At 43.1% G+C, this 14894-nt stretch overlaps 3 protein-coding genes across 13 annotated transcripts in view; 2 read left to right on the top strand and 1 right to left on the bottom strand.

Moving 5' to 3' along the window:
* LOC127442936 (gastrula zinc finger protein XlCGF8.2DB-like) overlaps positions 1–14894 on the top strand; it is a 426143-nt gene that overhangs the window by 184823 nt on the left and 226426 nt on the right. The gene's annotated exons all lie outside the window — the stretch shown is intronic.
* LOC127442957 (gastrula zinc finger protein XlCGF8.2DB-like) overlaps positions 1–14894 on the bottom strand; it is a 261498-nt gene that overhangs the window by 27126 nt on the left and 219478 nt on the right. For 2 of the 9 annotated variants that reach the window (XM_051701404.1, XM_051701405.1), the window contains exon 2: positions 795–934. The exons of 3 other annotated variants lie outside the window; for them this stretch is intronic. In XM_051701404.1, coding sequence (XP_051557364.1) covers positions 795–867 — 73 coding nt within the window. In that variant the 5' untranslated portion in view covers positions 868–934. Of the gene's footprint in view, positions 1–794; positions 935–1267; positions 1321–14894 lie in introns of those variants that run through there. 4 more of the 9 variants (XM_051701407.1, XM_051701408.1, XM_051701403.1 and 1 more) reach the window with 3 other exon arrangements.
* The window catches only part of LOC127442873 (gastrula zinc finger protein XlCGF57.1-like), a 291640-nt gene that overhangs the window by 86784 nt on the left and 189962 nt on the right, over positions 1–14894 (top strand). The gene's annotated exons all lie outside the window — the stretch shown is intronic.

Here is a 14894-nt window from a genome sequence, read left to right as displayed (position 1 = left end):
TATCTTTTGTTATTTAAGTTTCTCTTTGCCCGAACATGCCACAGTAGTGTCTTGGTGTAGGACTCCCTGGGCTTTTCAGATATACCAAAAGTTTGGGAGTTTGGCCATGACATCATCTTCCTTTCTAGTCCATAAAAATCTATAGAAATGTATGACTTTACAATTCAGCACTTCAAACACAATATGAATATATACTGTATATTAAAGAAACGATCATGTTTTGTATTTTATGCACCAAACACTATATTAACATTTAAAAAAGAGAAATTGTAAAACTTCTGGTGCTGGGTCTCAGGAGGTTAACGTAAGATGGCATCATAATAGCTTGTTATGTTAAATAATGAGATCTTTATAATGAGCAGCTGAACGATACATGGATTTTTGACTTGCTTTATTCAATAAAATAAAATGCAAACTTGAACAGAATTTGCCTATATTCAGCAAATACTCATTTTAAAACATCAGTAACAATACAATCGTTACTGTCACTTTTACTATCTCAAAATCAGCACGTTCGTCCACCGGGTTGCAGTAGACATCTAATGCATTGCACGGAACAGGATTTTCAGCAAAGTCTGATTATTTTAATGACGCAGAGAATTTGATACAGGAGGCGTAAAAATTAATACTGATTAGTTTTGCCATTTTGTGACCATGCTATTTAAAAAAAATACACTTTGTACATTTGACTGATTTCCTAATTTTCTATTCTATTCTGATTCTATTTCCAAACCTGATGAACTGCCTTAAGTTGTGTAAGTAACATTAATGATAAAACAAGAATAAATACAAACCTCTTTGTTCTTCAGTATCTTCACATGTTTGTGTAATACTGATGTCTTCACTCTCTTCTTTAATAAACTCCATCTTTACAGCAGTTTGTCACACAGATCTCGTTTCATCTGGAGTTTCTCTTCCGTATCTGGAAACTTTTCTTCATCACGTTGAAGATGTTGGAAAAATCAACAGAATGAAAAAGAAATGTGAAGTTATTCTTTCTGTTTCTCATGTGGAAATGTGTAAAGCAGCACAGAAAATAACACAAACATGTTGCTGCATTTATAAGAGAACAACTATCAGAACTTCACATAAAACATTACGATGATATTTATATTCAGTAATAATCTAGACACACTTATTTCATATTAATACATTAAAACGATCTCAATAATATTAAAACATTGTATGAACACATTTAAAATAACTTCAAATCAAGTTAGAATGTTTTGTAAAGTTCTAAACTCATTAAACTCTGAAACACACAAACCTTCTGCAGTCAAACAACAACAAGAGAATCACGGCGCAGCCCTGATGACGTCACTAACGCACATGGCAGATCAGAGAAACAAAATGAAAGTCCTCTCACTCCGAAACCAGAAAATTAATATAATAATAATAGTAAAAAAGTTGCCAGTGCTGGTAGGCAGTTTTCATTCTTTGTTGAATATCTCTGGTGGAACAAACATTAACAACCCATTTAGGTGCAAATAAAATATTAATAATAATAACAACACATCCAACGTCACATATATTTCCTAAATTTTTATAATTTGTGAATAAATTAATGTTGTGCAATTGTGGCTACCAAATCCATTAGATGGTTGGCACAGGCTGTGGGGTTCAGCTTTAAAAGAAAACAACAAACAGAGCTGATCATTTAAAAAAAAAAAAAAATCCAATGAACAGAACTTGTCTGACAGAATTATTTTATTATTAATATGATCATAATTTGAACCAACCATGCCATTGTGGGCGTGGAGACATATAGGCAGGTTGGCCACTTAAAATGGTGAATTCTAGGAATGTACATTTTTTGATTAAGATTAATAAGATTACATGGTTAACTGCATATTTTGAAATTTGATTCAATGTCATAAAGTTTAAGATGTCCACCAAACCCGGCCGAAACACACCACACCATAACACTTCATAACACTCAATGTAAAAAGTTTGAGCTGAAAAAAACAAAAAAAGAAAAAAAAATTATATATATATATATTGACTGCTAGTCATGACAACGGGGCCACCAGTGCAAAAATTGTCATAACTTTAAAACATATAAAACCACTGTAAATGTGATGAGTGGATTTTTGTTTGTTTGTTTGAGAAAGCACTAAAAATAAGCATTTTATAGCTCAGACAAATAACATGTCTAAAAACTTTAAAGTACAAGAGAAAGTGTGTAGTTTAGGTGCTGTGACAAGTCAGCATAAAGATCTTAATCACCTTTTTTCTAGAAGTGCAAATAACTATTGTCTTAGTTAATGTGAGGTTGAGGAAACAACAAATATAATAATAATAATATATTATACGGTATATGTACAGTATACACTGATCAGCCACAACATTAAAACCACCTGCCTAATATTGTGTAGGTCCCCCTCGTGCTGCCAAAACAGTGCAAACCCGCATCTCAGAATAGCATTCTGAGATTTTGTTTTTTTTTCTCACCACAATTGTACCGAGCAGTAATCTGAGTTACCATAGACTTTTGTCATTTCAAAACAGTCTGGCCATTGTCTGTTGACCTCTTTCATCAACAAGGCGTTTCCATCTGCAGAACTGCCGCTCACTGGATGTTTTTTGTTTTTGGCACCATTCGGAGTAAATTCTAGGGACTGTTGTGCGTGAAAATCCCTGGAGGTCAGCAGATACAGAAATACTCAAACCAGCCCATATGGCACCAACTTTTATTTAAGGATAGTGATCATATGAAGCCATTTATTATCACATAGTTATTTGGCTCCTTTTTAAATCATAATGATAACAGAAATCACCCAAATGGCCCTAATCAAAAGTTTACATACCCTTGAATGTTTGGCCTTGTTACAGACACACAAGGTGACACACACAGGTTTAAATGGCAATTAAAGGTTAATTTCCCAAACCTGTGCCTTTTTAAATTGCAATTAAGTGTCGTGTATAAATAGTCAATGAGTTTGTTAGCTCTCACATGGATGCACTGAGCAGGCTAGATACTGAGCCATGGGGAGCAGAATAGAACTGTCAAAAGACCTGGGTAACAAGGTAATGGAACTTTATAAAGATGGAAAAGGATATAAAAAGATATCCAAAGCCTTGAAAATGCCAGTCAGTACTGTTCAATCACTTAATAAGAAGTGGAAAATTCAGGATCTCTTGATACTAAGCCAAGGTCAGGTAGACCAAGAAAGATTTCAGCCACAACTGCCAGAAGAATTGTTCGGGATACAAAGAAAAACCCACAGGTAACCTCAGGAGAAATACAGGCTGCTCTGGAAAAAGACGGTGTGGTTGTTTCAAGGAGCACAATACGCCGATACTTGAACAAAAATGAGCTGCATGGTCGAGTTGCCATAAAGAAGCCTTTAATGCGCCAATGCCACAAAAAAGCTGGGTTACAATATGCCCAACAACACCTTGACACGCCTCACAGCTTCTGGCACACTGTAATTTGGAGTAACGAGACCAAAAAAAGAGCTTTATGGTCACAACCATAAGTGTTATGTTTGGAGAGGGGTCAACAAGGCCTATAATGAAAAGAATACCATCCCCACTGTGAAGCATGGTGGTAGCTCACTGATGTTTTGGGGGTGTGTGAGCTCTAAAGTCATGGGGAATCTTGTGAAAATTGATGGCAAGATGAATGCAGCATGTTATCAGAAAATACTGGCAGACAATTTGCATTCTTCTGCATGAAAGCTGCGCATGGGACGCTCTTGGACTTTCCAGCATGACAGTGACCCTGAGCACAAGGCCAAGTTGACCCTCCAGTGATTACAGCAGAAACAGATGGAGTGGCCATCACAGTCTCCTGACCTTAATATCATCGAGCCACTCTGGGGAGATCTCAAACGTGCGGTTCATGCAAGACAACCAAAGACTTTGCATGACCTGGAGGCATTTTGCCAAGACGAATGGGCAGCTATACCACCTGCAAGAATCTGGGGCCTCATAGACAACTATTACAAAAGACTGCACGCTGTCATTGATGCTAAAGGGGACAATACACAGTATTAAGTACTAAGGGTTTGCAGCCTTTTGAACAGGGGTCGTTTAATTTTTTTCTTTGTTGCAATGTTTTGTTTTATGATTGTGCCATTCTGTTATAACCTACAGTTGAATATGAATCCCATAAGAAATAAAAGAAATGTGTTTTGCCTGTCTCACTCATGTTTTCTTTAAAAATGGTACATGTATTACCAATTCTCCAAGGGTATGCAAACTTTCGAGCACAACTGTATAAACAAATATAAATATATGTAAAAAAATAAATAAATAAACATACCTCTTAAAATGTAGATCTTAGCAGATATTTTCAGATTAATTGCTCACATTTTCACTCAGTGTGAGTTTGTTGCATCTTTATATCTTTTAATTCCTTCCCCAGATTATTCTTGAGAAAATGTGAAATGACAAGTGCTGTTTCTGCTATCCTTTTAACAAAGCCTCAAAGACGCAAATAGCTACAAAGTAATATTTTTCATGACTTTTTTCTGCATTTTGTCAGATGTGAGCATTGTTCAACAAGACGCACTTCAGCTCCCTGCAGTATCAATACATTATGCAAATTACTATTTACTGTTCATTGCTTTACTGTTTGCAGATTTTATATATACTGTTGTTATTGTATTTGTTGTAACTTGCAATTATTTGTCGTTTTGTGATTATTCAGAACTAATCTTATACTTAATATGTTGTTTTTGGTTGTCACCAATATTGTGATTATATGTCAAATAATGAGGTCCACATGAGGTATGGTGATAATGTGCAAATGCTTAAGTAATTTCAAAATAAAAGTAATTTCGGTTTTTGAAAATAAAAGCCATTGTATTGGCTGTACCTTACAGAGTTGTCACCAATATTGTGATTATATGTCAAATAATGAGGTCCACATGAGGTATGGTGATAATGTGCAAATGCGTAAGTAATTTCAAAATAAAAGTAATTTCGGTTTTTGAAAATAAAAGCCATTGTATTGGCTGTACCTTACAGAGTTTTTTGAATATTCAATCTGAAATGGGGTCCGCCAACATAGCTGGGCTTCTGACACAGCTGCTGAGGGAGTGACAGAAAATTTGGCTCATTTCTCTCTTCTTACTGCTGTTGTTACAACGGCATTAAAATTTAGTCAACTATGATGACTTCCGCTTTGCAAACACAAACGTGTGAAAAGGGTCCATTGGTTCATTCGTTTTGTTTAGCCATTAGGTCTGTGTGGTGATGGGGCATGGCTGAGCTATGTCTGTAGAGAGCAAAGCTGGGAGAGTGAGAGTGGTAAGGATTGACACCTGTGGGGAATTCTGTTTGTGTTTGCAGTGAGAGCTGACAGGGATAAAAGGGGCAGTCCAGACTGCTGGAGGGGGGATAGAGACGCATGCAGCATTGATCGTTGCATTGAACTTAAGTTTGATAATGAAAAGTGTGTAAAAATAAAGACTCATGTGGATTGTTTATCCGGCTCCCGCTTCCTTTGGCCGCTGGCCAAAGTATCCAAGACTCTAGCCAGCATCCACCAAGCCCAACATCAGTCTCTGCTTAAGCTGCGTATGGAACAGGAGCTGCGGTTCCAGGCGCTCTTCCAGATCAAGCAGAGGACTGGCAGGTGCTACGGAACTTGGTACACCAGGAAGGGTCTTCAGCTGCGACACCGGACCCACCTATGGCAGTACTACACGTCATGCTGACAAGGATGGGACCACAAGACGACTCAGAGGCATTCATTGAGCTCTTCAAGTGGACAGCGGGAGCATGAAACTTGCCAAGCACTCAGTGGGTGGCCCACCTCCTGCCGCTGCTGTCCGTGAAAGCCCAACTCGTGTCCCACCAACTACCTGCATACAGCCTCCTAGTGTACGAAGATCTGAAGAAAGCCATCCTGCAACAGGTCGGTCAAAGCCCAGAGCAACAACGCCAACACTTCTGCTCACTGATGCTCAGCGAGCTCGGCCGCCCGTTCGCATTTGCTCGACAGCTCCGTGACACCTGCCGAAGGTGGCTGCTGACTGAAGATTGCAATGCTGAGGGGATACTCGATCTGGTGGTACTGGAGCAGTTCATCGCCCGGCTACCAAAAGGGACAGCAGTGTGGGTCCAGTGCCACCAACTGGCGTCACTGGATGGGGCGTTCCAGCTGACCGAGGACCATATGGCGGCATATTCGGGGGCCGGAGAGCCCTCTTCTTCTTCTCTCTCTCTCAAGATATTCATGATTACCCCTTAGTGCCGATCATTATTCAATTCAAAGGGCAAAAGCATAGAATAGAGGTGGTGGTTACTCCCCGTCTCACCCATCCACTAATTTTGGGTACGATTTGGCTGGAATTTACAACTTTATTGAGGGGAATTTGTGTGGATGGGTCCTGTAACAAAATGTATTGGTGTGTGGGGTGCAATTCACTAGCTAGGGATGCGGTGCTGGGGCTATCTACATCAGGATGATGCCCTTAGAGGATTCCCTGCAGGGGATTGCCCTCTGGAGCAGATGCGAGACGAGACCCTGAGGCACACTTCTGACCAAGTGAAAGTGATTGATGGTCAATGCCTCCAGCCAGACATTGCACTCTCATACCTGTATTTTTAATTATTAAGGATCGGTTGTAATGAATAACGCAAGATGCTCAGACAAAGGAGGATACAACCTAATTGTTAATACCGCAGAGCCGTCAGGAAATGCAATTCCAGATGGCTCATCATAATCCGATGGTGGTTCAATTAGTGCAAGAAAAAAACACTAAACCATCTAATGGCCCGTTTCCACTGGCCGGGCATTCGCAGGATGTTCGCAGGTGGTGTAAGGCATGCTGTGAATGTCAGCTGGTGAATCCACTGGCCACCCCAAGAGCGCCATTACACCCTCTTCTATTAATCGATGTCCCCTTCAAAAGAATTGGCATGGACCTTGTTGGGCCATTAGAGCAGATGGCATGCGGACATCCCCTTGTGTTGGTTCTGGTGGACATCTCAGCACACAGTGTTGCTGTACAAATGATTGGGGATTAAATCGATTCTGACCAGCATTTACTACCCCTCAAACGAATGGCTTGGTCAAATAATTTAATCAGACACTAAAGAATATGATTCGTAAGTTCATGCACGAAGATGCTCGAAATTGGGACAAGTGGCTTGAGCCCCTATTATTTGCAGTATGAGAGGTCCCGCAAGCCTCCATGGGGTTCTCTCCATGTGAATTATTGTACAGGCGTGGCGTGCTTGGCGTCCTACGGGAAAATTGTGAGGAGGGACCTTCAAACAGCAAAAAGGAAATAAAATTTCAACTTAATACAATTGATGAGTGACATTCAAGTGCGACTACCAATGAGAGTGAAGACAATGGATCTCACATCATCCATCTCCAGGCAGTGAGTGTGCAAGATACTAGAGTCAAGTGCAGCGAGAGAGAAAAGTTAAAAGTTTCTGTGAGTGATTTCACTGTTCAATATCATTTATTTGTAACCACATACATGGATATAGCCTAATAAAAATCATGCGTGGAAAACCATGTCGGCATTCCAAGTGAGTTTGATTCATACGTTGATATATCATTCATCTGGTTCATGATATGATGCATTCAGCAGTGCTGCAGGTTATATAAAAACACTCTCTCCTGCAAAATGTTTCTTTTTAGAAGCAATAGAACTTATTCCTTGTCAAATTAAAATATCTTAGTTTTACTGGCAGTATAATCTGTAATCAGAATTTCCAAAGCTGCTATGGCCAGATGTGCAGTCCACCAATAACATTAAAGCACCAGCAGTAGGAACACCCACCAGCAACACAGTGGTAATTATAAAATGTATAGGCCTAAACATCAAATTATTAGTTCCCTTTTGATTACGGTTCACTCATTATTGCAAAAAACGCTATGGAGAATTCCTTCTCCAACGACTAGTTGAAGCCCTTACACAATAACGCCAAACTTGTGATTGGCAATGGTGATTAAGCCCTGCCCCTTTAGGCATGCAGTTGGCCTATATAAGCAGGTGTGAAATCACCATTTCTTCAGAATTTTCTTCCTTCAAGACAACAACTTCATCTCACATCTTGACAAGCCCTCCCATCTCTACTTCGCCATCAAGATACACTTCTTCAGCAGATGGAACCTTCTCTGCAGACACGGACAATATGACTCACCCGCTCCCCTGTAGTGTTCCAGCGAAGATTCTCTCCGCCTTGCCATCTGAAGATGCTTCCCCGGTGAACGGGTTCTTCCTCAGATGCTCGTTGCCATTGACATCACAGCGCCTCAGCGAGACACCGACCAGCTTCCCCTGCAGTGCTCTGGCAGGAGAATTGTATCCCTTATAACATATATATTACTAAAAGAGCTGCTTGCGTAGTATGCATCTTTTTAAATATGTAATTTCGCAAGTGTTCCGCATTGAGCGGCATATCTTGCCTGCAGATGAACATGAGAGCTGCGTTCGCAGCCTGGGCTGCACCTATGCCGAAGCAGCTCGCATGGAGTCAGACAGCCTTCACTGCGAGGGAATGAGTCTCCGGACGCTCCGCTTAAGGATCGCCCTCATTCTGAAGGACGATTTCGCCTCCTGCGCCCTCCCACCCACCTCCTCTGTGTTAGATCCAGAGGGACCACATGAGGATGCACAATGGGACTGCAAGGTTGAGATGGATGAATTTGAATTGCAAATGCCACTGACAAAGAGCTACTTCGCGCCCTCACACAGACGGCTGAAGAGTTTGGTCTCAAGAGGACCCCTCCAGAAGAGCCCGTAAAATCTCTCCTGGATAAATGGTTTATGCAGGCCGGTCGTCGTCATCAGACTGCGGTCCGAAAAGCTGCGCCATACTTCCCTGAGGCCCACACAGATCTCACAAAGACCTGGAGCGTGCCCTACTTTTCATGCATCCAGACTGAAGGGGCTGCCATACTCACTAAGGTGGATCATGCAGAGGAAAATGGATATTTAAAGTTTCCCCTGATTGAAGAGACGGTTTCAGCCCACCTCTGTTCTAATACCGCCATAGCCATGTCAACTGATGACCACACTTGCCGGAAGGACTTATATGGCAGCGGGCCAGGCTGGTTCAGCACTTCACAGTATGGCGGTGCTTCAGGTTTTCCAAGCCAAGCTCCTCAAACAAATGCACGAAGCTCTGGAGTGCTGAACCAGCTTGGTCCGCCACTGTATAAGCTCTTCCAGCCAGTGCAGACGTCAGTCGACATGGCTTGGAGGGATGGGCGGGGTGGGATTTCCATCCCATGGCGGTATTCGGGCAGAGGTGGGCTGTGACCGCCTGTTCCACTGGGGGAAGCTTTGAGCAGCATGTTTACTCTGCGTGGTCCACTCTAGTGAGGACGGCAGCTCCTCCGATCTGAGTGCGAGAACAATAGGGCACACGGCAGGTCTTTGTGAGCTCTGCATGGACCTCAGGAAAGGATGGTGAGCTCCTCCTGACCGCAGTCTGTTGGCGATGTCTTGTTTTCAAAAAACATTCATCCAGGCGAGACTTTTCTGGAGGGGACCACAGTTCATGGCCGGGGCAATCTGAAGCTTATCATAAATTGTCCTCGCTTTTCCACTGACCTGACAAAGTGGTAGCGGTCTGCTAAATAGGACCTAAACCATGCTAATGCAACTCCACAAATTCTCCAGCCTATTCAAGAGAATGTTGTGATCTATCGTATCGAATGCAGCACTAAGATCTAAAAGCACCAAAAGTGAAATGCAGCCACGATCAGATGATAAGAGCAAGTCATTTGTAACTCTGATAAATGCAGTCTCTGTAGTGTGATGAGGCCTAAATCCTGACTGAAATTGTTCATATATACTATTTCTCTGTAGAAATGAACATATTTGGGAGGATACTACCTTTTCTAGTATTTTCGACTTAAACGGGAGATTTGAAATCAGTCTATAATTAGCCAGTTCTCCAGGATCAAGTTGTGGCTTCTTAATAAGCGGTTTGATAACTACCATTTTAAAGTTTCTTGGGACATGTCCTAAGGATAGCGAGGAGTTAATAATATTAAGAAGAGGTTCTGAGATTACTACTTCTTTTAAGAGCTTGGTTGGTATTGGATCTAACTAACATGTTGTGGCTTTTGATGTTTCGATAAGTCATGAAGAGCTAACAAAACTTATGACAGCAAAGGATTGAAGTTGCACGAGGAAAATTATGAGACACTGTTTTCTGAGGTACTGTGACAGATGATTGCATAATTCCAATTTTATTCCAACCTGAGTGCTGAACGGTGACCTAACGGGATGTGGTTACTTGGTAGATTAAGGTGAATACCTCAAACATAAACAAACATGGTGCATCACTGTGTTTGTTTAGTCTACATTTATTTTTTTATTTATGCGATCCAAAGTTATTACACTGCTCAACAAGATTGCTGTCATGGATCCTTCTGACCCACCTACTAATTTCACTCAACCCTCTCACTCTCCTGAGTACTGATCACCAACACCTGCCTCCAATCATTGCATCAATCAACCCCTCTGTATAAACCTCACTCCGCTTCAATTCTGTGTCTGGTCTCAACTTTGTGTACAGACTCACTTACCTGTATCTCCAGCATTAACGATTCCTCTCCTCTCCAGCGACTCTTCTACTCCAAAGGTTTCCTCTCCAGCGACTCCAGTGTCCACCTCCTCAACGCAAGCTTCGTTGTTGCAAACCCTCCACCTCAAGGAAAGTCACCATCTCTATCAGCATTAGTCTTCATCACGTAAACTATCACCACTGCAACCCAGTACTGTCACGTCATCACTTACCTGCTGTCTTTGTTTGTGTGTCAATAAATACCTGCTTGGGTTCAAACATCATCCTCGAGTCTGAGTATACGTTACAGAAGACCAGACTGACAAGAATCATGAACCCAGCAGGTCCGGATCCCATCCAGGAGCTGGTTGACACACTACGGCATGCACGCACTCAACCCGCTAATCCCTTGGCTTCACCCACTCCCAGCACTTCCACAGTTTCTTCACCGATCTACTCCGCCAGTCCCGTGGTCAATCCAGCGCCCTTCTCGGGATCGGAGGAGGACTGCAGTGGTTTCCTACTCCAATGTTTGCTCACCCTTGAGATGCAGCCGCATCGATCCCCCACTGAGCAGTCGAAGGTGGCCTACATCACCTCCTTGCTGTCTGGAAGAGCACTTCAATGGGCCAATTCACTCTGGGAACAGAAAAGTCCAGTAATACAGTCTCTTGATGGCTTTTCAAACTTCATCAAGGTCAGTCCTCTATTAATGACTATGCTCTAAAGTTCCATATTCTGGCAGCATCTAGTGGCTGGAATGAGTCCGCTCTACTGACCACTTATCGCCATGGACATGATCCCAAACTGCGGCTGCATCTCTCATCATACAACAATACCATGGGGCTGGAGCGCTTCATTCAATTCTCCATCAGAGTAGCCAACCGGATGAAGAGCTGCCTCAACGAATTACCCACCTTGCAGTCCCCGCCTTTCCCTTCACTGAGGTCCCCTCTCCACTCTCCAGAACCTAGCAGCGAGCCCATGCAGATGGATGCTTTTCGCCTTTCCACTGTAGAGCGTCAACGCCTGCTGAGACAGGGTCTGTGCCTGTACTGTGGTGGTAAGGGACAAGTAATCTCTGTGTGTCCCACTCGACCTCCCCGTCCTCAGGTGAGCCACCTGACCACAACTATGGTCAGTACTTCTCCTTTAGTAACCTGTGTAATGCTTACAACTCCTGATATCTCTCTTTCAGTACCCGCACTACTCGACTCATGCTCAGCCAGCAACTTCATCTCGGACGTGCTCTGTCACCAACTCCAGCTTCAAAAATGACCCTGCGAACACAAGCTTCAAATCCACCCCATAATTGGCAAGCCCTTAGGAAGCGGTTTTATTCGTCACTGTGTGGGTCCTGTAAAACTCCAAGTGGGATGGCTGCATAATAAAGACATCACCCTACTGGTTCTGGAGAATTCCACCGCAGACATCCTATTAGGGCGTCCCTGGCTTATACAACATTCTCCAGTCATCTCCTGGGTTTCCGGCGACGTCCTGAAATGGGGGGCCTCAGTGTTTCCCTGCCTGCTTCCCAAACCGACTCACTCACAGACCCTGCATGCCCATCAGAAACTTTTCCCCTCTCAATGTCAACACCACCACCATTGAGAGCCCTGCCAGTACAACCCCTCTGGAGATCCCTTCCTGTTATTCACACTTCCAGGACATCTTCTGTCCTTTACGTGCCTCACAACTACCACCTCATCGACCATGGGACTGTGCGATAGACCTCCTCCCTGGTGAGCCAGTGCCCCGTGGCAAAGTCTACCCACTTTCCATTCCTGAGCAGAAGGCCATGGAGGATTATATCAAGGAGGCTCTCAGCCAAGGTTATATCTGACCTTCCACTTCCCCTGCTGCTTCGAGTTTCTTCTTTGTGGCTAAGAAGGACGGAGGCCTATGCCCTTGTATTGATTACCGCTCCCTCAACAGGATTACGGTTAAGTTCCGGTATCCACTTCCCCCCTCCAGATTCAGGAGGTAAGCCGTTTCCTTAAAACCTTCAGTCATTGCCGCCAGAACCGCTGGAGTCGCTTCCTGTCCTGGGCCGATTATGCACAGAACTCCCTTCATCAACCCTCCACCAACCTCACACCCTTCCAGTGCATACTTGGTTACCAACCGCCTCTCATCCCCTGGTCCGGTGAACCATCTGACATCCCAGCAGTCAACCATTGGTTCAGAGAAAGCAAGAGGGTCTGGGACTTCGCTCACCACCACCTGCAACAGGCGGTGTGCCGCCAGAGATTCAAGGCTGATGCCCGAAGATGATCTCCCACCTACCAATCTGGCCAGAAGGTGTGGTTCTCCACAAGGGACATCAGGGTGCATCTCCCCTGCAAAAAGCTAAGTCCCCGTTACATTGGTCCCTTCACAATCACCAGACAGATCAACCCAGTCACTTACCAGCTCCAACTCCCTCCCCAATATCACATACATCCCACCTTCCACGTCTCACTGTTAAAACCTTATCGCCCCTCTCTCTCTCCTCACTCCTCAGAACCTGATCCTGTTGACGACCCTCCCCAGCCACTCGTCTTGGAGGACGGACCGATCTATGCAGTCTGAGACATTCTGGACTCCCGACACCACAGGGGTCATCTCGAATACTTCATAGATTGTGAAGGTTATGGTCCAGAAGAGAGATCTTGGATTTCTCAAGACGACATCCTGGACCCGACCCTACTCTCCAACTTCCATGACACACATCCCGATCGTCCGGCTCCGCATGGACGGGGTCGGCCACGGCGTCAGGAAGCACGTCCCTCTGGAGCAGTCCGTGGGGGGGGGGTTAAATGTCACGGATCCTTCTGACCCACCTACCAGTTTCACTCAACCCTCTCACTCTCCTGAGTACTGATCACCCACATCTGCCTCCAAACATTGCATCAATCAACCCCTCTATATAAACCTCACTCCCCTTCCATTCTGTGTCTGGTCTCAACTTCGTATACAGACTCACTTATCTGTATCTCCAGCGTTAACGATTCCTCTCCTCTCCAGCGACTCTTCTACTCCAAAGGTTTCCTCTCCAGCGACTCCAATGTCCACCTCCTCAATGCAAGCTTCGTTGTTGCAAACCCTCCACCTCAAGGAAAGTCACCATTTCTATCAGCATTAGTCTTCATCACGTAAACTATCACCACTGCAACCCAGTACTGTCACGTCATCACTTACCTACTGTCTTTTTTGTGTGTCAATAAATACCTGCTTGGGATCAAACATCACCCTCGAGTCTGAGTATACATTACAGTTGCCAAAGACAAAGATACTACCCCCAAGATGACAGGTAATGTAATTACATTATTATGTATAAACTTTTTAAAGTAGCTTATATTGCTAATTACTATAAACTGTTAAAATGAAATCGTTATTAACATTAGTGTAGCAGATGGTTATATTTGGATTTTTGGCATAGCATATAATATTATGTTTATGTCTTGATTGACAATCTCACTGATTTACATAACAGATAGCAGCGTTCTTCTTAAGTCAGTCCCCTTCCTGAACAAATCTGTGCACAAAATAAGATGAAAAGAGTGTAAGGAAAACTAACAAAGTTGGCAAATATTATTAATGACTGAGATCAGCTATACAGGACACTGTCAGTTCGGTGTTTATCTCAAGCGAGACTGTCTGAATTCAATGCCCCAGTGTTTATCAGCTGAGGTAAACACCTAATTAGCTGGATGGTCGGTGTCTGAGCACAGAGTCCAAGACATCATTACTCCCTCCACTGCCGCTTTTGCATGGTTCTCTTATGCTCCCTGTACTCTCTTTAAAGCTTTCAATTTGTTTTTGATTTGGTCAGTCGTCCGATTTAAGCTGGCGTGCATCATGTCTTGACGTTTCCCCCCATATACTTTTTTCGTTTTCGATCTCTCTAGTTTATCTCAGATCTCCATAAAAGACTCGTTTCCTCTGTGTTTCCTGAATGCTTTTGATATCTGACATTTTTGTTAGGTTTTTATTGTTGTTATAAAGTTTAAAAAAAGAAGAAACTCTCAATGTATGAGCGCATATACACAAACGTGAAAGACCATCAATATTTTACAGTGGTATTTATAAATAGGTATAGTTTATATATACATATACAGTACATGTGGTTTTTTCACTGTACTCCCAGAAATGTTTTGTTGACTTGTTGGGCTCCATCCTATGACATTTGTTGTTCGGTCAGTTCCATGCACATGCACTCTTCAAAAACCTGTTAGAATGCCACTTGTGTTTACAATGCCACGTAAATAGCTTTCTCCGGGAGAAACCTAGGTGTGTTAAACCACTTTCTCTTTATGTCTTAAACGGCATAAGGAAATTGGCGTTCTTGTTTACATGTTTCAGAACTCCGTTTTCTGCAAAAATCTTAAGTGCATGTAAACCTGGTCAGTGTCCTCTTTTTGGAC

Source organism: Myxocyprinus asiaticus, chromosome 6 (assembly GCF_019703515.2).
Source record: "Myxocyprinus asiaticus isolate MX2 ecotype Aquarium Trade chromosome 6, UBuf_Myxa_2, whole genome shotgun sequence".
Taxonomy (NCBI): Eukaryota; Metazoa; Chordata; class Actinopteri; order Cypriniformes; family Catostomidae; genus Myxocyprinus; species Myxocyprinus asiaticus.
The sequence above is the reverse complement of the archived record's forward strand: the minus strand, read 5'-3'. Positions and strand labels throughout refer to the sequence as shown.